This window comes from Osmerus mordax, chromosome 4, assembly GCF_038355195.1.
Source record: "Osmerus mordax isolate fOsmMor3 chromosome 4, fOsmMor3.pri, whole genome shotgun sequence".
In the NCBI taxonomy this organism is placed as follows: Eukaryota; Metazoa; Chordata; class Actinopteri; order Osmeriformes; family Osmeridae; genus Osmerus; species Osmerus mordax.
The window spans coordinates 8,141,991-8,163,259 of NC_090053.1; the positions used below are offsets into that span (position 1 = coordinate 8,141,991).

General features: G+C 42.5%; 2 protein-coding genes across 3 annotated transcripts; both read right to left on the minus strand.

Moving 5' to 3' along the window:
• Positions 1 to 548: 548 nt before the first annotated feature.
• On the minus strand, positions 549 to 6,009 carry LOC136942124 (sal-like protein 1). The gene is made up of 3 exons (XM_067234911.1): positions 5,931 to 6,009; positions 1,902 to 5,221; positions 549 to 1,720 (listed from the first exon to the last, which is right to left on the minus strand). The coding sequence occupies exons 1-3, from the start codon at positions 6,001 to 6,003 to the stop codon at positions 1,283 to 1,285; spliced, it is 3,831 nt and encodes a 1,276-aa protein (XP_067091012.1). The 5' UTR covers positions 6,004 to 6,009; the 3' UTR covers positions 549 to 1,282.
• Positions 6,010 to 9,645: 3,636 nt separating this feature from the next.
• Positions 9,646 to 20,241, minus strand: rbl2 (retinoblastoma-like 2 (p130)). 2 transcript variants are annotated; one of them, XM_067235063.1, is made up of 22 exons: positions 19,979 to 20,241; positions 19,010 to 19,140; positions 18,680 to 18,880; positions 18,431 to 18,495; positions 17,593 to 17,721; positions 17,211 to 17,371; positions 17,042 to 17,106; positions 16,706 to 16,877; positions 16,201 to 16,364; positions 15,865 to 15,977; positions 15,603 to 15,706; positions 15,301 to 15,438; positions 14,947 to 15,111; positions 14,388 to 14,499; positions 14,022 to 14,288; positions 13,535 to 13,767; positions 12,958 to 13,134; positions 12,700 to 12,771; positions 12,406 to 12,505; positions 11,938 to 12,200; positions 11,578 to 11,760; positions 9,646 to 11,181 (listed from the first exon to the last, which is right to left on the minus strand). In XM_067235063.1, the coding sequence occupies exons 1-22, from the start codon at positions 20,114 to 20,116 to the stop codon at positions 11,014 to 11,016; spliced, it is 3,321 nt and encodes a 1,106-aa protein (XP_067091164.1). In that variant the 5' UTR covers positions 20,117 to 20,241; the 3' UTR covers positions 9,646 to 11,013. The 2 variants fall into 2 exon arrangements, with proteins under 2 accessions (XP_067091164.1, XP_067091165.1); XM_067235064.1 differs by lacking the exon at positions 9,646 to 11,181 and adding an exon at positions 11,183 to 11,269.
• Positions 20,242 to 21,269: the final 1,028 nt, after the last annotated feature.

The window sequence follows — 21,269 nt, forward strand, 5'->3', positions numbered from 1 at the left end:
TTTACAATTTTTGAAACATGAAACTTATTTCAGAAAAAGTTAAGATAATTACTGACTTTCATTCAGACACAAGTAGGAACTTTGCACAGATGTACATGTACACCATACCTGAAAACACTCATAGTATCATAACAAAGGCTTGATAAATACAAAACACATCAACTACTGTACTGTACATACATGTAATTCTGAATAACTGAATTTAACTAATGTTTTCATCAGAAAGATATGAATCACAATCAGTTTTATTAAAACATACAGATACTTCCGGTTTGCATAACTCCCCTGCGTCAGCTGTTACCTTAAAGTGAATTTCACAACAAATCTTCTCATCCAATTACACACATGGACACACCTTAGACAGAGTAAACTTGTTTCAGGACAAACATGCTCCTATGAGTTTTTTGGAAAGAAACAAGAATGTCAATGATCAAAGCATTGCCCTTCTGAATATTTTATTTTAATGTTTGAAGAGCATATCATTTTATCAGTGAACAGTAAAAATATTAACTATTGCACTAAACAAGGTTGTCTGTCTTTTACAAAAATTGCCAATGCAGTATTGTAAAATGGTTATGAAGTAAATGCTCCATCTTTATTTGCAATTTGCAATGTGAAAAATACAAATAAAGAAAAAACAAATATCAATGCTAACAAGTCTACCTGTTTAAACTACAACATACACATTGCTACACATATATCAATGCCTTCTCAACTATACAACTGTAGTTAATAACACATATTTAAAGGGATGGTTAAACATTGGAAACAGAATCAGAATATCTAGACACATGAGTCATATTAATTTAATCAGTTTCACAATTCATTTTTAAGATTATTTAGCTATTTAACTATGCATTTTTTAAATGATAACCTTTCAGAGACAAAGCAGTATTCAAACATCCATTACCATTAGGAGTTGTAAAATAAATGAACTAAATGCTCCCAACCTTAGCCTTGAAGTACTAAAAGGTGTATCATTAAGATGGGTTGGATGGCATGAATGATTAATTGGATAGCAGAGGTTTTTTGACTGAAAAGCAATTCAAATGTAGAGTTATGCTTTTAGCATCATAAGCGCCTCAAAATTACTGTAGAAAAGTCTAATATTAAGAAGGGTTTTTTCAACACAGAAATTCACAAAATGCAAAAAACACATTAGAAAGAGAATACTTCTCTATGAGACTCCAAATAAATTCCAATAGTTTAATAACCAATATTTAACAACTTTCTAAAGAACATAAACTACCCTCCCAAAATCAAATCGAACTACAGTATAATCCTAATTGGCAATCATTTCCTTCCTCTCTTCTATTAAACGTGTGAAACAGTAATTCCTCTCACTATCTGCTGTAGTCTTGCCATGCATTGTTAAGGAGTTGTTGTGGTCATTGTGGCGAAGCTTATCCAAACCAACAGTTATGCCTCCAATAGGTGAAGTTCTCTTGGCTCCTACTGGCCCAGAGCAATAGGACACACCCCCAGCCTGGATTATTGAGATATCATTGGCCCTTTTTGTCAAGGTTTTTGAGAGAGAATCTGTATAGTGGTTCCAAAGATACAGGGAATTACCATTGCTGGATCTGACCATCATGTCCTTTTGAGGAGGTTCTGGGAGCCTCATAGGATGGGTCCCTATAATTGTCAACGGTCCTTCTACAGACAGTCTGCGACCCCTTCTTGTTGGGGTGCTGTTCCACATGTGAGTTCCCATGTGGACCTGAAATGGGAAGCGAGAAACAATTACATGAACAAAATCAGGCCAAGTTACAATACATACACAATTGTGGACTCAATGTACTGTATACAATTAAACACTTTATGATAGGGAAGGCTATAACTAAACAACAGTTTATATATGTTTCCAAATCAGAAGTGAAAGTGGACATGTAGTAGCCTACCTTCAGATTTCCTTTGGTAGTGAATGCCCTTCCACAGACGGTGCATGCAAAAGGTTTCTCCCCGGTGTGGGTCCTCTCATGGATCTGAAGAGCACTGGAGGAAGAGAAGGTCTTTCCACAGTTCAAGCAGTAGTGCTGCTTAGGTGTCCTTCGAGGTGTTGGAGCATCAACAACTGATGTGGCAGAGGAAGTGCTCAAACCAGAAGAGTCTCTTTCTTTTCCTGAAACATTCAGGAAGTTATTTACCTCTGTCTTGATGATGATTGGAGAGTTCATGGATTGGCCAGACGGGATGAGATTGGAGGCAAGACTGGGATTGGAAGACTCAAACAGCTGAGAAGGCAGATCCCTCATCTGGTGAGTTAGCATGTGCTGCTTAAGGTTCCCCTTTGTTGAAAATCCCCTGTTACAAGCTGTGCAAATGAATGGTCTTTCCTTGGTATGACTTCGATAATGGATGTCCAAAGCACTTTGGCAAGTAAATGTCTTACCACATATATCGCATGCAGTGTTCTTTAAGAAGCCTTGTTCATGGAAGGAGTTAATCATATCTGAGGGGTCCTTGAGATCTTTTAGTGGTTTTAGGTCAATGGATGCAATGTCAGGGGAATTAAGCTGCAGTGGTCTTGAATTTATTTGTGCATGGTATGAATCCTGGAACCATGTAGGGTTACACTCAACAGAGACACTCTTGTTTGGGGACATACATGTAGGCTGTCTTGAATTTGTAGTGTCAGGGCCTGCAAAGCCTTTCAGGCCACCGGAAAGAGATGCTGAATCATAGAGTTGGCAGTCCTCTTCAGTTAATGTTACTTCCTTCAGGCAGTTGCCATGCGTCGTCATTACTTTGCCAAGGTAGCTAATCTCTTTAGCATGAGAGGAATATGCTGCCAAGTTATCTGAAGATGGAGATGAGCTGCCAGATGATGAATCAAACCTTGGCATGATTTCACTGTCTTGAAAGTCCTCCATTTCTTCATCTGAAAACTTGTCCAAGTCTTCTCCAGATACCATTGACTTTGTATTGCTCTGGTTTGGATGGGATACACAGGGGATCTGGCCACCAGTGTGCATGCGGATATGTTGCTGAAGGACCATGGCGTTAGTAAACTTTCTTTGGCAGATGGGGCAAGAGTGTTGAACTCTCAACGGTGGCGTGGCACGATGAACGGCAAGGTGTGTCTTAAGGTTTCCTTTTGTAGAGAACGCTCGGCCACACACTCTGCACCTGTAGGGTCGCTCTCCTGTATGTGTTCGGTAATGCATTCTCAGGGCACTCTGACAGCTCAATACTCGATGACAGATGATGCACTCATTTGGGTCACCCACCTTCTTGTCAATGCTCTCCACCAGTTCCTGCAGTTTGGAGGTTTCAGAAGTCTGTAACAGATGAACTCCCCCGAAGGAATACTTGGTATTGAACTGTTTCATCTTGTTGGGATCAGCATGGATTGACTGGATATCAGTGGCTAGATGATCAGGTGATCCTTCTGCTTTAGGGGTCATTTTGGGGACCAAGTTCAAAGGGAGTTTCAGACCTTCACTTTTTAGATTGATGCTAGGGTTAGGGCTTTTTACCGCCTCTGTAAAGTCAGTGTTCGTGTTATGCTTTTCTGGTGTAACAAAGTCACCAATTTCTGGTCTAAAATGTGTGCTTATAGAGACAGACTGCTCCTCTTTCTTGATGAGAGAGAGAAGATTGGGGGATCTTGATGAAAGCAGCAAGTCAGTAGATGTAGGTAAAGCAATCATAGGTGGTTTACCATCAAGCCAGCATGTGACTGCTTTCTCTGGGGGCATAGACATGCCATAAGGAATTCCATTGCTTGTTGGGATATTGTCTAGGTGTTCTGGAACAGGGTACGGATTCATTTGTATATGTGGATATCTTTCCTTGTGGCGCTGAAAGTGTACCTTTAAGTTTCCACGCGTGGAGAAACGATTCCCACAGATGTTGCATTTGTATGGCCTCTCTCCAGTGTGTGAACGTAAATGGATCTGCAAGGCACTGTCACTCCCAAATACTTTGGCGCAAAATCTGCATTTATGTTTGAAGAAAGCCTCTTTGGAAGGTATTTTGGGATCAAAAACTGTAGTATTTGTTGGTTTTCCTTGGATTTGCTGTGCCAATGATGTCAAAGTATTGGGGTTCTCCGAATTTTTACTTGGTATTGTACAAGCAGCTGGTTGATTGTTTTGTGGCGAATGAGGTAGACTGCAGTCATTCAATGGTTTTACAAAGCTTTCTGGTCCAAATACTCTTATGGACTGCTTGTTTTGCTCTGATAAATTCAGTTTAGGGTAGAGACTGTTTTCAAATGTGGACTGCTTCTTGGAAAGCTGCTTGCTCATGGCTGAGTTCAACAATTTACCCATGCTTTGTAAGGGTTCTGAACTAGTCTGGGTACCATCACCAGGACTACTCTTGGCTACCTGTACCATTGCTGATAGTTGTTTAAAGTGACCAATACTAGCAGACTGGCTGGCCAGGTTCTGAGTAAGACCAGCCGCTGCAGCTAGCTGCTGGGACAAATGTGAGCTCAAGGTCATGAGCTGATTGGCCTGCTTCGACAAGGGTAAGTCCTGGGTGCAGCTTGAGGTTGCTTCTGACATCTCCAACCTCTGGGAGGCAAACAACAAAACCTGGTGACGAATTTGATCAATTAGCTGTAGCTGGTGGATCTGCTGTAACTGCAGAGCCAAAAGCTGCTCCATGAGAGATGAGACAGACATCTTACCATTACCAGTACAGCTAAAGTCAGTACAATTCAGCTGTGTAAACTGTGCCACGGCAACTTTGGTGCTCTCAAGGTTCTCAATAATAACGTTGCTGTTGATCCATGAGAACATTCTCTTTTCCGATGGGTTGCTAGGTTGAGGTAGCGATGTTGGGAGAACGGAGGAAAATGAGATGTTGTCAGTCATGTTTTCAGTGCTACTGCCATTGCAGCTGCTGCCACTGGTGCTGCTTGGTCTATCAAGACTACCATTGCTGCTTTTAACTCCAGAAAAATCCATAGATTCTTCACTTTCCTCCATTTGGTCCTCAAGGACATCATTGATTTCTTCAATTTCAAAACTGTTGACCATTTCACTCTGTTCTCCCGGTGTATTAGGAGATGAGAAGCCAATAGAGAACATTTCAGAAAACAACTCTGGGTCTTCATTTTCATTCACAATCAGGACTAAATTATTTTGAGAGCATTCTCTCCTATGTTCCCCCAGATCCGACAGCTCAGTAAACTCAGCACAGCACCTGCTACAGACATAACCCTTGAAGGCCAGTGAGGAAGGTATTGTCAAAGAAAGTTGCACATCCCCTGAAATACACAAGGAGGGGAAAAATGCATTGTCATAGTCAAAATGTGAATATTAAAATAAAAAAAGAAAGGAAAACATGAATGATAACTATCCATAGTAATGACACTGTACAACACAGGAACTCATTACACATTCTCACTGTTTTTTTTGTCTAATTGTATGAGCCAAGGAGAAAAAAATAACTTAAAAGATGTCAGGACCACATATACAATATTGAGATGTTGATAGTCTCTGATATGTTGTCATTGCTCCTTGGTCACGTACACTTATAATAAAGACAAACATGAAACACGTAAGTAGGAAAGACAGCCTACATTAAGAATATAGTAAATTACACCACAAAACTAGAATCTATTGTAGTTAAAAACTGGTTGTATATGCTGTCATCAAGGCAATACATTCATCCAACATTAAAATGTAGAAAACATCATAAAGTTATTAGTGAAGTGAGAATAAAAGTCGAAACAAAACTAACATACGAACTATTGAGAAGTAACTGATATCAAGTATAGCTGTGATAAAGTCTACATTATAAAATACTGTTAGTTAAATCTGAACGATGTTTCGAAACATGTTTGTAAAATACTGTAAGTTTTTATCAAAACCATGTTCATTCATTGCTTTTTGAATCTTTAGGGGAAAAACTGAATGACTAACTTCCTACATAATATGTAAATATTCGAATATAAATAACCAAAAGAAACATACCCACGTTTTCGGATAAAGACATGTTATGGTCCAACTCGACATGTTGTGGTTTTGCCTGTTTTCTGCGCGACATGCTTTCCCACTCCGCATCAGTGCCGAAGTTACTAAAACATGCTTTAATGGAGTTACGATAGTCGAATCTAGCAACGAACTAGAGCTCGTCCTGTGAACTAGGTTACAAGTTGTGCCAGCTGACTCAACATGCACGGCGGGACTCTCTTTCGTGGATCACACAGCACTGACCACTCAACACGCCCATCAATGTCCTTTACAGAGGTGAGGTAGCCTATAGTCCCCAACTTTCTTTTTTTACATTTATGTTTACGTAAGCAGAGTCAATTGGTGTTCTATATTAAGTAAACTGTACATTGTATTTGAATGAATACAACACATTACAATACATTTAATGTGACTATTTATTTTCTCCACAAAATACAAATGACCTGAACAAGCTACCTAACAGGTTAGGAATTCACTTCCCCCTTTGAAGTTCTGTGTACATGACAATTACTGTCCACCAGATCCTTTGATTCATGGCTGATTCATGTCACAGAGCCAAATACACAAATACATATCTGTCTCGTCCTCCTCTTTCACAGGTAGGGACTGGCAGGCAGTAAGCCAGGTGCTCAATGTTACAGTACATCCTATGACTCATGCACAGTGCCGTCATTAGATACAGTATGAAGGGTTGTGTGATCGTACACAAACATCTTATGCCTTGGGGCCTTGGTAACAGACAGCGGGCCAATTTGACACTGAGTTGTGTCAACAATAACAGAACCTCTTAAACACCTTCCAGTGACGGACATTGTGACTGACAGAGAATATTATGAAAGCCTGTATCAGTCTTTCAAAATAAGCTATGAAAAAATGGTTGGTCAAATATAATGTATTAATACAATTGTAAAGACAAAGAGCATTTGTTATAAAAATTTGTATTTTAAATGATTGTCAAACAGGAAGAAAAACTGCATCCCATGACCATTATACTCCAAAACATCACTTTATTACATCACTTTATTTTTTATCTAACTCAGTAAGTTTACTTAAAGAAAATATACTGGGTAAATGTCAGTCTGAGAATACATTTGTAAGTAGGATTTTCGACCTCCAACTGGTGATGTCAGATGAGTGATAACAGACAGTTATATGCCTAACAGAAAATGTATTGAGTCAATTTCATGATTTCATCCTCTGTCATCGCAGCTAGATCTCATGCAGCTTTTACAACAATGTAACTGTTTGTGAGGAAAATATTGTGTTTGGATGGAGAATGAATGCTGAGGAAAACAATGTTGTTTAACCCCCATCTGGCCTTCAGATGGATGTGACTTACAATGTCTCAGAAGTACTAACAAAAGAAGCTTATGAATGCTATGATTAATTCTATTAATTTCAATTCCTAATTCTATAGAATAGTATAGATCCTGAATTCAGAATAGTTTGCTAAATGCACACAAACTGGCCAAAAGGCAAGATGAGATTGAAAGAAAAAGTAGCAGTTATTTTCAACAAAAGAAACTTGGGAAAATGTTTCTAGGGTGCTATCTGTTCCAATGACATCATTTGACAGATGGTGAGTGATTACACGTTTGCCTTGGTCAAGTTTGTCTCCTGTTAATGAAACTATCCTAGCCCTCTCTAAAGCATAAACTCCCAGGGTATTGTGTAGCCCCCGTAAGCATATAAGACTTCCCCAAATTTACTGTTTGTAATTTTTGAAAGATAGACATGAAGTTTGTTGCGTTGTAAATCATGCCATAAACAATAAACAAAGGTACAGATGCAGTGACAAACAACACCAAATGTTGTCACTCACTGACCTCTGGATTTAATACTATCCTGTCAATCTCTTAACAGTCACTCTTAAAATATCCGGTGTTTACAACATCCTAGAAAAGATGGCCACGGCTCGAAGGAATTGCCAATCTGCACAGGGAAAGTATAGCATGGTGATTTATGACTGAACTGTCACTCAAGTCACAGGCATTTTTATACTCAGCTTTATGTAGATATAAAAAAAGTACATATTTATTTATGATAAATGTGTTATAAAGAAATATAGTTTACAACTGTCACATGTACAACATTTTAAGTATAGGAGTTGGATTTTTCCGGCAGATTCATCTGTGAACGAGAGCTGAGAGAAACAATAAAAAAAAATTAAGATATATTTTTTACCTTTTTGGACAGACAGGAAATATATGGGATAGAGAGAGGGGAAGACATGCAGAAATGGCCTGAGCCAGAATCAAACCCAGGCCGCTGCATGTGGGCATGATCCATGCTCTGGGCATCCTAGGGCGCTGTACGACGCTCAGATGAGCTTTTTCCCGGGCCTTTCTGTGAGGAGTTTGTATGTTCCCCCCAACACTCACATGGGTTTCCTTTGCACAAAACCCCCAATATAAAAACATACAGAACAGATCGCTCATGGGTGAGAACTTGGACTTGGCTCCTGGTCGCCATCGTTATGGTTGACCACAGGTCCTGACAACAATTAGAGGAAGGACAGTAGGATTTTTTCAGTGGGGAGTGTGTGTTTGTGTCATTGCATAATTAATAAATGTGTCTTTGACTACTAGATATCCAGATCCACCGCACAGTCAATGACAATTGTATTTATGTTTTCTTTCAACACAATGTAGATGTTATAATTTCTCTGTCTCAGTTAAGGTAACATTGACATAAGTTAAAGTAATGGAGTGAGTGTTTTGTTTTAAATGACCTATGACCTTGCCAAGGTCCTGTTGTAATGCATCAAATCTAACATGATGAAGAATAAAAAAAAGAAACAAGAATACCTTGAACATTTTGCGGGAAACTCAACATTCATAGGTCAAATTCGATTTCTAACACTAATTTCTGATTAACACAGATAAAAGTATTTATTAAAAATGGTAAAAAAAAAAAAAAGAGAAGTTGAATTGTTAAAACCCAAACATATGACAGATACTATATGAGAGATATACACTACCGTTCAAAGGTTTGTGGTCACCCAGACAATTTCGTGTTTTCCATGAAAACTCACACTTTTATTTATCAAATAACTTTCAAAATGAATAGAAAATATAGTCAAGACATTCACAAGGTTACTTTTTATTATTAGAAATAATTATTTTTATTTGAAATATAAATTGTGTTCTTCAAACTTTGCTTTCGTCAAATAATGCGCCATTTGCAGCAATTACAACATTGCAGACCTTTGGCATTCTAATTCTAATCCTTCTAATCATCCATTAGTCTTCTAAGGCAATTAGCAAACACAATGTACCATTCGAACACATACAGTAATAGTTGCTGGAAATGGGCCTCTATACACCTATGTAGATATTTCATTAAAAACCAGACGTTTCCATCTAGAATAGTCATTTACCACATTAACAATGTATACTGTATTTCTGATTAATTTAACGTTATCTTCATTGAAAAAAACAGTGCTTTTCTTTGAAAAATAAGGACATTTTTAAGTGACCCCAAACTTTTGAACGGTAGTGTACATGCAGCTGTTCTCTCCCATTTTTGAAGGGGAAGAAGTGTAGCCATAAAATTAGATTAGTCTATGAGATTGTTTTGTTCTTGATTTTATGCTTATGTCCAAGCTAAGGGATGGAGAAACAGCAAGTACTCAAATCGCTGTTGGATACTCAAAACTAGAGTGTGTAGCCCCATCTAGAGGTGAAAAAAACAGAACTGACAATGACAACATACAGGGATTTCCAAAGGCAATGCATTTATTTGCAAAGTTTTTTTTTTCTCACAAACAATTTGTAGGAGTATGGAGCCTACAGTTTCATGATTTTAATGAACACATTGATTTGACTAATGGGAGAAGGCACTTCTCAAACTGCAAAAAATAAAATAAAAGGCATTCTTTTTTACAAAATGTACAAACATTTTCCATGACTGATGATGGGAAGTTGACAGCCAACAACAACACTAATGTAACTTTTTCAAATGTACCTATAAAAGTGATAATGTTACATTTTATATCTAACAATTTGGGAGGTACATGAGACTAAAAAATAAATATTTTTGTCAGTGAGATTGTTTTTTTTTAATCACTAGTATTGTCATAGTTAAAAGGACAAGTTACAACCTAAAGTTAAATTAGACTAGCTTAAATATTAGGTCAAACACAAAGTAAAAACGTGACAAAAGCGCAGTGATGTTTAGTTTTGCTTTGGAAGCCTCTAGATCGTATGAAACCTGCATGCGTTATTAGAAAAGCTTTGACATTCATCTCAATAAGAACATACTAAAGGTAAAATGATGTACAAAGTCTTAAGAAGTCATTGTCAAGTGCTTTTGTCTGTGCTGTATTCTTCATTTCGAAAGTCATTAAATTGACCTCTGAAATACATTTCCATAAATAAAATAGTCAATACATGATGGAATGATGCATTTTACACACCACAGAAAATGTCTAACACTGAGAGGCATTTCTTGGTTCATGAAACATGAAGCAATCTTTTAAGGATTTTCTACTCCAACTTGGAAGTTTGACAGATAGTTTTATCCCTCAAAAATATCTGATTGTAGATAGAGATATAGCCATGTTGTTTAAAAAATGCTATATAAATAAAGTTACTATTTATTTTTATAATTTTACCTGCCTTAATCCAAATGAATATTTTTTTAAAATTGGACGACTACAGTCTAACAATGCGTAGTAGAATCAAATCACACAGGTACAAAAACATCTGATAAACTTTGATTGGGGATTTCAAATCCCTTCCATTGTTGTCAGACTAAAAATAGCCATCGGCAGCAAAATACTTGACTTAAAATGTGTTGCTTTGCAGAGTTTGGGGGACGACATTCATTCCTACCGTTTACAGTACAAAGAAGAGCACAGAAAGAAGGTTGACCACTTGTAGCAGTTTGAACTATTCAAGTTAAAGAAGCTCATGTCCATGCTGAAAAAAAATCGCTAATCATAATCAAACCGCATCTGCAGTGATCTCCTGGCGACGTTGACGCCCTCTAGCGTCAGCCGAGAGCTCCCTCAGTGGGAGGAGCTCCCTCAGTGGGAGGAGCTCCCTCAGTGGGCGGAGCTCCCTCAGTGGGCGGAGCTCCCTCAGTGGGAGGAGCTGCGGTCGTTGGCCACGTCCTGCAGTCTGCGCAGGAGGGCGGTCCGGTTGTCGTGACACGCCCTCTTGGGAGATGGCTCCTCCTCCAGCTGCATGCTGCGCTTCTTGGTGGGGGTCTCGCCTGTCCGGATCATACTGTTGATCTCCTGCAGACGCTGGGAGGAACACCACAGGAACACTGAGGATCCACACCAGCTGGGGTAAAGCTACCGTCACACGCCCTGTTCACCCTCAGTGACTGATCTGGTTCAGTCATGAGTACATTTGAATATTACATCAATCTTTTATTCATAATACCAGTATAATATATACAACATAGAACATATATATCAGATATACTGATATATATGTTCTATGTTCTATTTGTTATGAACGTGGTACGTTCATAACGTACATAACAATGTCTTAAACAGCAACAATATGACCAACCCAAGAGTAAATCAGTAAGCCTTCTGCATCGTGTATCAACATGCACGATACACAAGAGTATGCCTGACATTTGTCAGGGTGTGTGTATGGGTATGTGTGTGTGTGTGTGTGTGCCGACTCACGTGGGCCGGGCTACTGCAGATGTAGTAGAAGATCTTGTCGCGGGTGGTGGGAGGGGTGGTGGTTGTGGCGGGGCCGGGGCTCTTGTGGGGAGAGATGTAGATGGAGTGGTTGTGTGAGAGCAGGACCCTGCGTGGAGAGCTGCTCCTCATACAGGGGTATGGGCACAGCGGGGGGGACTCCGTCTAGGACACACACACACACACGTACACACACACAGAATTTGTTTTAGAACTATTTTAGTCATATAAGAGAACACTATACATCCTAGTGTACTAACAATATATTAGTCTTTATGTCCTCAGACACGACTGTATTGACGTCCTAGTCGCCCCCCTCTTCCCCCTTCTGTCCAAACTCACCCCTGCGGAGGGCGAGCCAGGACAGTATCGCAGAGCGTAGAGGCGCATCTGCTTGATGTAGACCAGGTTGTAGAAGCGGATGAGGTCGCCCCTCTCCTCCTCCTCCTGGGCGGTGGGCAGGCCCAGGGACGACGAAGGGGAGAGGGAGGAGACCGTGGAGGAGGAGGAGGGGGCGGCGGTGGGGGTGGAGGGGTCGCTGCCTGGCTGCGGGGCGGGCAGGGTGCTGCTGGAACGCATGGTCATGGGGCTGCTGTCTCCACTCACTGGGGGAATCACCAATGAGTTGTTGTTGTCATCGTTCTCATGAGGGGGAGGGGGTTGATATGTTTGCGTAAGTTAAGAAACGCGTTTGTATGTGTGTGTGTGTGTACGCATGAACGTGTGTATGTATCTGTGTGGTTTATCTATGTGTGTGTGTGTGTTTGCGTATGTGTGGTTTATGTACAGTATGTGTGTGTGTACTCTCACCCTGCTCCTGCCTAGCGTCTGCAGGAGAGCTCTGTCTGTTGCCCTCACTGTTGCCCGAGTGACGCCTCATCCTCCCAGAGATCAACACACTCCTGTAAACCTGCAGTGGGACAGCAACACGCATATGAAAACAACACGTGAACAACGCACCAGAACACACTGATATGACTGGCTCTAGACTCTTCTGTCTTGACTATCTCTCCACAAGTGACATTATCTGCTGTGAGTACAGACAGACGGACGGACAGACAGACAGACAGACAGACAGACAGACAGACAGACAGGGGGACTCACACTGCTGCTGGCCTGTGGCTGGGTCCGATAGGACCTCATGATGTTCTGGAAAGACTTGTCCTCCTTGGTCACCTGCAGAACAGTGACAAACACACATGCCTCAACAGGTCAAGTTACCACACACTAACACACACACCAATACATGAGTGCATACATAAATACACACATTGTTTACAGGTCAGGTTAACTCTCGGTCTCAAACGCACTTAGACACACACAGCATATACATGCATACGTACAGTACACACACACACACACCTTGGTCATGACGTAGACGGCACACATGAGGAGCTGGTCAAGATGACGGTCCATCATGAGCTCAGTGCAGTGCACCAGAGAGTACTCAAAACACGTCCAGATCTTCCGCCGCAGCTCGGAGGAGATGTCCAGCTTCACACACAGGTCTCTCAGGCGGACACTGGCGAGGTGGTACACCTGCCGTTGGCACACTCATTAGAATCACAATGGTGGTGTTATGATCAGAATAAGCTTACTATTTATTTAGGATATCAACAGAAACTAGTAGGGCTTCCTGGTAGAGTGGACACAAATGGAAGTCGACGATTTTGAGGAATGTAGGCCTATTTAGCAATTAAAATGCCATGAGTAGGTCAAGATCTGACTTTGAAATACTGGATTCAAATTGTTTGTACAAAATTGGAGTCACAGTACTTTGGAACCATCTAGACACCTTGAGTAGGCAGGTTTGTTGTTCTGGAGGAAAATAACAGTTTGTTGGAAGATCATGGGGTATCTTTTACGATGAAGCTTATTTTAAAATGTTTGCCTCTTCCTGGACCACACCAGACTGTGGCAGGAAGACAAAACAGCTCACCTTGCGGAAAAACAGTGAAAGGGAGCCCTTCCTCTGAGGCTTGCTGATTGGCTTGCTGGCTGCAGGGCTTCCCTGGGGTGCGGGACTGCTCTGGGTGGTGGTCACCACTGGTTGGGTGCTCAGAGTGCCAGTCAGGGATTGGGCAGTCAGAGGCTGCAGTGTGGCTCCGCCTTGACCCGTCACACTCACTTGGACAGGGATGAAGGTGATACCTCCGTTCTCATTTGCTATTCCTGCAGAGGTCAAAGGGCATTAGGATGGCCACTACCTTTGCGCTACACTAAATACTAAAGGTAAATTCCCACATACATGCAGAAGATGGAAACGCACACGTAACAAATGTTATAACAAACCATCGTATCGTACGTGTGAGATGGTAATATAGCGCTCTCTAGAGTTCACACCTAAAGCTACAACTATACTTACAATGCGCTGCACACAAAACCTTGGGGTCTGACACTCACAACACAATCCCCTTAGTCCTCACCTTGCACCGGTATGGTGACCGTCTGGCCGTTGTTGGCGGTGACGGTGGCCGTCGCCATGGAGACCACGGTCTGGCCCGCGGGGATGGTGCTGACCAGGGGGCTCTGGGCGCCCCTGATAGGCGTGGCGGCCGTGGTGATGGTGGTCGTGGAGGAGGAGGGTTCGATGGTGACGGCGGTGGCGCCGTCGACGAACAGACGGCGCCTGAATGTGCCGGTCGGGGGGGAGCTGTAGCGGTCCTGGAGCGTGGTGGGGGAGGGAGACACTCCTGGAGGGGGGGGGGGGGGGGGATAAAGATAATGAAATACTTGACTTGACCAAAAGACAAATAAAATGTCACACCTTACACACAGGCACACACACTCACCTCTGGCGGTGCTGTGGGAGGTGAGGTCAGCTCCATGGTGGATGGGGGTCCGAGGGGCACTACCACCGCTGCTGCCTCCATCGCTGTCCTCCAGGTACTGAGGAAGCATCACCTAGAGCACCAAACACACATACATGACCTCCTCTAGGACCTACAGCAAACACACACACATGACCTCCTCTAGAACCTACAGCAAACACACACACATACATGATCTCCTCTAGGACCTACAGCAAACACACACACACATACATGACCTCCTCTAGGACTCACATATAAACACCACATACATACACAGTTATATGACAGTATGAAAGCCCTTGATGTCTGTTCTTTAAATTCAGTTATGGGGTGTCATCTAATTACAGTTTTGAATTGTGTACGCAGTTTCATTGACGCGTGATACCTCTGTCGAGGGCCGATTTGTTATTGCACCTGGAATATAAGTATATATTTGTGTGCGTGTGTGTGCAAGTGTGCGAGCATGTCTGTGCTTGAGTGTGTGTGAGATAGTGTGTGTGTGTGTGTACAGGGGTGGGTAATGTGGGCCAGCTCAGACCTCCTGGCAGGCAGGGACTCGGTTCTTGGCCCCCCTCACGCTGTCCCACAGCGGGGAGTCTCCTCTCCACGCCAGGCTGTCCAGGACCTGCTCCTCCACCTGGTTCAGATGCTTCACCACCTCCCGGAACAGACCCTGCTCCGCCCGCACCAGCACCTCAATCACCTTGGCATACATGCACACACACGCGAGCATGGACACACACACGCACAGGAGTGGAGAAAGTCACTAACAGACTGTTTCGAGTCGATTTGAGTGTGTTTCTCCATGTTTAGGCGAGACTGAGGTCTGGTCCCCTCGCAGCAGTCAAGATGATGGTGTGTCACGAGGCGAGGGCCCAGTGTGTTGTCCTACCTTGTAGAAGTGGTAGGCAGGAAGCTGGAATATCTGGATGACTTTGGGGAACTCCCCAGGGGGGCGGTAGGAGAACATGACAATCTCCACACAGCAGGCCAGGAGAGAGCGGTGGAACATGTCCTGCTCCAGAATACCCTGCAGTGTACAACAACGCAAAGACTGTTTCGCACTTTCACAGTACCCCACACCTTTTGCATTTGGCGGTCCCAGAAAATGGAAAAGAAGGCGTCGACCCATAACCCGATGTTCTTTCTACGAACTGATTAGATGAGCATAACAGTCAGGCTCGATAGACTCACAGATAGGTCTGTGTCTCCCAGTCTCTTCTTCTCCTGATCAATGACCGCCTCCAATATCTTGTAGTAAAGAGCTTCTGCCAGGCGGAAATACTTGACTGCAATATCTGTGGTCAAAACAAAATATATATTATCATTATGTAGAAAAGGCATCCATCTACACTTAATTATATGTATGTAGCCAGAGATGCGTGCGTATGCACTGTCTGTTCCAAGTTTGTGGGTATGTGTGTTGGTGTGTCTGTTCAAGTGTGTGTGTGTGTACCTTTCCCCAGGCCTCCGTTTTCTTCCCCCTTGCTTTCGTAGTGTTGGCAGAAGAGCTGGAACATGTCCTTCAGTCTGGAGGAGATGGCCTCACTAGGGTCCCTGGTACACCCCCTGAACCCAAACATCCCAGCAAGACAGTTAGTCTCCCCACCCCAGACGAACACCCCATACAAACCCTTACACTGAATCTGAACGAGAGTCAAAATATTCTGAGCAGGCAAGGTAACAAAGTGCATAATCACACATTTGTAAAAGCTTGATGCTTAACATAACTCACTTGGCTTTTGATTTAAAATCGTAAACATATTTAAAAACAATAAAGAGAGCGTAGTACCTCAGTATGTCCACCAATCTGGTACTGGGGCCGTGCTTCAGCCCTGTGAGTAGACTGTGGAGGCGTCCGACGCTCTGCGTGGCTGTGGACACAGGCGTGCCCATGCTGTTGTCCTGGACGTACTTCCTGCCGGTCAGCGGAGTGGACACTTTCAGGGTCGAGACCTGGGAACAGTAGAATGAGGACTGTTTACTTGACACCCTGGCAGAAACAAGGATCAACAAGCTTAAGAAAGTATTAAAGGTCAATTTGTTTTAAAGTAAAGGGTACACTTTATGAGGACAGAGTAGTACTGGTGTTAGTTTCTCTACTTTCACTAAATCACGACTAAAACACTTAAGTTTAGTAACTGCGAAAGGTATAAGAATAAAACGTTACATAAGTGTTCACATGCATGTTTATTTGCATACTCTACTTCCATCAGCTGCGTGATCTTTGATCTCAATCTATTCATTGATGTTGCCATGTGTACTGTTAGTGTGTGTGTGGGTGTGCTGTCTCTTACAGTCAGACTGCTGTATAGTCTGTAGGCAGACGCGTCCTCGTTCTCCAGCCCCTCACACAGGCAGGGCCCCGGGGTGCCGATATCCTCGTTGGCCCCCTCTCCCAGGAAGATCCTCTCGTCCAGACTGCCTATGGCCAACACGTGCTCCTCATACACCCGGCCCAGAGACGCACTGGAGACCCAGAACAAAAACACAACGCGGTCATACACCCGAGTCACATGCATTCATGTGTCCGTGCCCACGCACAAGCGCACAGGCTCACACACACACAGAGAGATCAGAAGCATGATATAGTGCTATTCCACTAGCCACTAGAATGACGGGTCAACACTTACAAACTGTCCCCAAAATTCATAGGATCCAGGAACCCAGTTAGGCTATCCTCCTTCCCTTTGAGAATCTGTAGAAAACACACGCAACAACAAAAATGATTATAAAATGACCCATTTGTTCTATCTACAGGACCTGAGTAGATATGGGCGATGGGGCAATGTTGGTCCTGACCTTCTTGTGGAAAAGCCTCTTGATGAAGGGTTTCCAGAAGTGCTCCTTGACCCCCTTGGCTTCCAGCACCAGCCCATCATGCAGTTCACACAGATGCTCAATGAAGCAATAGGAACCAGGGCCAGGCTTGTAGTCCTTGTTGCCAAAGTCCTCGGGTAAGCCTATGGTGGGGTGGGGGGGGGGGGGGGGGGGGAGTGAAGGAAGGTAGGGTATTTAAAGTGTTGTTTTCCAAAAGGAGCCCATGGTGTGTCTATCGTGGAGTGCACACAGTATACTTGTTTCTATGGAGGCAGTGCCAGGAAGGGAGGGGGTAGGGTGAACCTACAGAGGAGCATTGGGGGCTAGCATGGTGGACATAGCGTTGGGATATAGCAGAAGCTACCTCTGAAGCTTGGGTTGAGAAGGTCCCTTCTGCCGTTGCACAGCAAAGCGTTGGTGAACACCAGGTCCAGAGCACACAGCAGCAGGTGGTACGAGTTCACCAGGTCATCGCTGATCATAGGGAAGTTCCCTGGTAGAGGAAGGGGGAGGGAGAAAAAAACAAGAGGAGAGGAACAGGGAGTGAGGGTGTGTGTGTGTGTGTGTGTGTGTGTGTGTGTGTGTGTGTGTGTGTGTGTGTAAGTGAGTGAGTGAGTGAGACCAGATAAAGGATATGAAAACTCCTGGTTGACACTAATTGTATATCAAACACAGAAACATTGTTGACATGTCCAGTCCTCAGACACAGGCAAGGTCTGTCCCAATTGCAATGGGTTGCCAAGCTAACGGATACACACTAAAGTCATTGGCAGAGAGCATGAGTTCTACTTTTAATGAGGACTAAAGGACGTGCTTAGGAGGCTAGCCTAGATTCTTTGACTTTCCAGTCAATGCTAACAAGCCTGGACACACACAAACACAATCCTTGCTCAACCATCCATACTGCTGTGGGAACTCTAATCCTTGTTGGCCTCATTCTGCGCTCTGTAGGAAGAAAAGAAATGGGACCACAGCCAGAAGATTTGTCAAGCAAGAGTCACTTCACTGTTACTCTTTCTCTCTGTCCTCGGGGTGCAAATTAGGTTGTTCCCGACATCACTATAATTTTTGGGGAAATCCCAAGTTTGCCTTTAGTCATACAGTGGTTCTTATAGGAGCACCTTGTTTGTTGTCAGGGTAACTCTTAACATGAGAAAAACGATAGGTCTCTCTTTCGGATGAAGGCACACGGGGGTTCTAACCTTTAGCATGCACAAACAGGATCCAGCAGAAGTTGAAGACTTCCGAGACGGTACATGGATGGCGCCTGCAGTGAAACGAAGAGGAGGGAACGTTTCATTTCATACCAACTTGAATCTCGTCACGCCAGTGCAGAACATTTGGTCGAAAACATCATTGAACAGGTTTGCACGGCCGAGCATTTCAACTGTCCATAATTGAATACATAAACAAATAAAAAATGGGGTCAGAGTGTGAGGAGGGAAACCAACCTCTGCTTCCTGTTTCTGTGGATCCTCGGGGGGTCGTCTGAGGGGGCCTTGAAGATAGCTTTGAAGATGGGCACGTATTTCTTGAAGATGACTGCGGAAACGGTGAAGTTTCTCTCCAGCTTTTCCGTGCTCTGACGGAACTCCTCTGGCAGGTTGGCCATGTCCTGCCACTTCTTCATCTTGTTGAAAAACTCAATAAGGCTTCAGAAAACAGAAAAGGAACAGAGACACCAAATGTAATAAACAAGCATACAGAGTTACAGTTGTATGTCATTATATAAGGTTAGCATTCAGTAACAATCCATTTCGTAATAATCCAACAAAGTGTACCTTTGCTCAGAGCAGCGAAGGATCCTGGTCAAGGAGACATAGTTCCCCTCTGTGATGCCTTTGTCAACCGTAGGTACTGCTGTCCTACATGCCACATACAGAGCACACGCCAGCCAGTGGAGCTCACTTCCCTGTGTGTGTGTGTGTGTGTGTGTGTGTGTGTGTGATGGACACAAATTAAGAATATACATAAATATGTACTTTACATATACATAAACTACTAAACTTTTTATTAGATTATATGTATAAGCATGTAAGGGGGGACCTGATGACAATAAAAACCATTTGGACAGGTGCTAGATTAAAATACCAGACACCGTTTTAGAGACTCTGTATATCCCACAGGGCAACTGAGGTCATATATGAAGTTTGCCATTATGGAAATCCTCCCTATCTCTCATCCATATTTGTTATTTGCTTGAACTTATGACAATCCCAGCAATGCAGCTTACTTCTTACATTTTACCTGGGCATTGGACTTGCTGTGTCGATAAGGTTGTTTTCGAATGTTAATGTTAAAACAGGCGGCTTTGACGGACCAGCGCGTAGGCTTTATTAGAAACGCGTAATTTAATTGTCTTAAATGGCAAACAACATTGGGTTTACAAACTTAAATTGTAGAAAAGTAGTAATGCAAAGAACCTTAATGTCAATTACACACAATAGGATGTTGTATTGTCCTAGTCGCGCAACACTATCGATAGCCCATTTGCTTTTGGCCCGCCTCTTAACGCAATTAACCCCACCCCTTTAAAATCCATAATATAAGTAGCCTAAGGCATAAACAAAACTAGCAATAAGTGTGCTTAAAAAAAAGGAAACGCTAGTATATCCCTTCACCTAAAGCTAGGATTGGCGAGGGGAGGACTGCCTATTCAAAATATGAACGCCAGTAAGCAGGATCACAGCTGCCCATAAGGTTATTTTTGGTAGTAGGCTATGCGACATATCAGGAATAATAATGCGTACCTCCAATGTGTAATTTTTGCTTATATCCTCATAGCTTCTCCATGCCTCGTTGCTCGCCTCCTCGTCCATATTCAAAGATCGACACAAATCATCAAATCCCATTCTAGCTTGCTGCAGAAAGTCGTCCTCTTCGCTCATTTTGAGTATTCCAATGGGTGTCCTGACAAACAAATGATGTGCGAATGAGCAGCTTAAGTGTAAAAGCAGAGTCGACTTTACCTAGGATATTTGTAAAGAACATTAAAATGTTGTTATCTTCGTGTGTGCAGTGAGATATACAGTTCTGTACAGTGCAGCCATTTAAATGCCCTTTGAGTGACAGCTGCTACTATGCGCAGTATATTTACGCTATGTGCGTGTTCACAAAGGCCACGGTGTGGACATAACGCCAAATGTAATAGCGAATACAGAATTAGCGTAAAGGAGTTCACGCCCACTTTCTGCGCGTTTAAAACCTTGAATGGTTGAACAACAAGCCAACGGAACATAGTACTTCCGGTTACAAATTGTGTTCTCGATTCAAGGAGTTTCCCTTTTATCTTTTTTTTCTTCCTAAGGAAAAGGAATATAAAAATTGCTTGAGTTTTAATGTTTTATTTTGGGGTTTTAATCCCAAACAAAAAATCTAATAATTTTGATCACGTGCGTAGGCTACACCATAATTGTAGGCCTAAATTTTTTTTAAACATTTGAGCAAGTTGCAGTTTCCGCGAACTGCATTATATTGGCAGTAGATGGCACTGCAGTCCAGGTCAACATATTGAGATCATGAGTTTGTCTACACTATATCAGAGAATGTCTAATATAAACAAAATGTCATGTCCTTAAACAGGCTCTGACTATATCTTCATAAAAACCTTCACAAGTGTTTTTTGTTTTGTTTGTTTTTATATAGTAAGCTAATTTCTCAGTTGAAATGATCATTCCAACCTAATCATTTGGTCACAAATTATACAACTGACTCCCATGTGTACCATTTATTTATTTGTGCAAAACGTATTGGTACCATTGCTCAACCAGCAACCAGTCCTGATTCCTGTATAAGAAATATACCTTGTAATGTGCCATACAATTACATATTTTCCTTAATCCATTGCAACGGGAAACATCCAGTGTAATGGTGATGATGCAGCCTGGTCAACAAGAACAAATGGAGTGAATGTCGTGTGTAGGCCTACTGTATTTTGTGCATCCTTTGTGCAAATGTTTATTGAGCTTGTTTCACCAAAATGATTGCTAATATTTCTGCTAGGATTTAACATTATCGCAAAGCTCTTTGTAAGTACCCCAC

Coding starts and splice junctions, on each gene's coding strand:
- LOC136942124 (XM_067234911.1), bottom strand. CDS start 6,003: ATGTCGCGCAGAAAACAGGCAAAACCACAACATGTCGAGTTGGACCAT. Junction 5,222..5,930: donor GTCTTTATCCGAAAACGTGG/GTATGTTTCTTT, acceptor TGTGTATTTCAG/GGGATGTGCAACTTTCTTTG. Junction 1,721..1,901: donor CTACCAAAGGAAATCTGAAG/GTAGGCTACTAC, acceptor TTCCCATTTCAG/GTCCACATGGGAACTCACAT.
- rbl2 (XM_067235063.1), bottom strand. CDS start 20,116: ATGAGCGAAGAGGACGACTTTCTGCAGCAAGCTAGAATGGGATTTGAT. Junction 14,500..14,946: donor GAGTCCCTGCCTGCCAGGAG/GTCTGAGCTGGC, acceptor TTGGTGCTCTAG/GTGATGCTTCCTCAGTACCT. Junction 13,135..13,534: donor TTTCACTGTTTTTCCGCAAG/GTGAGCTGTTTT, acceptor TGCCAACGGCAG/GTGTACCACCTCGCCAGTGT.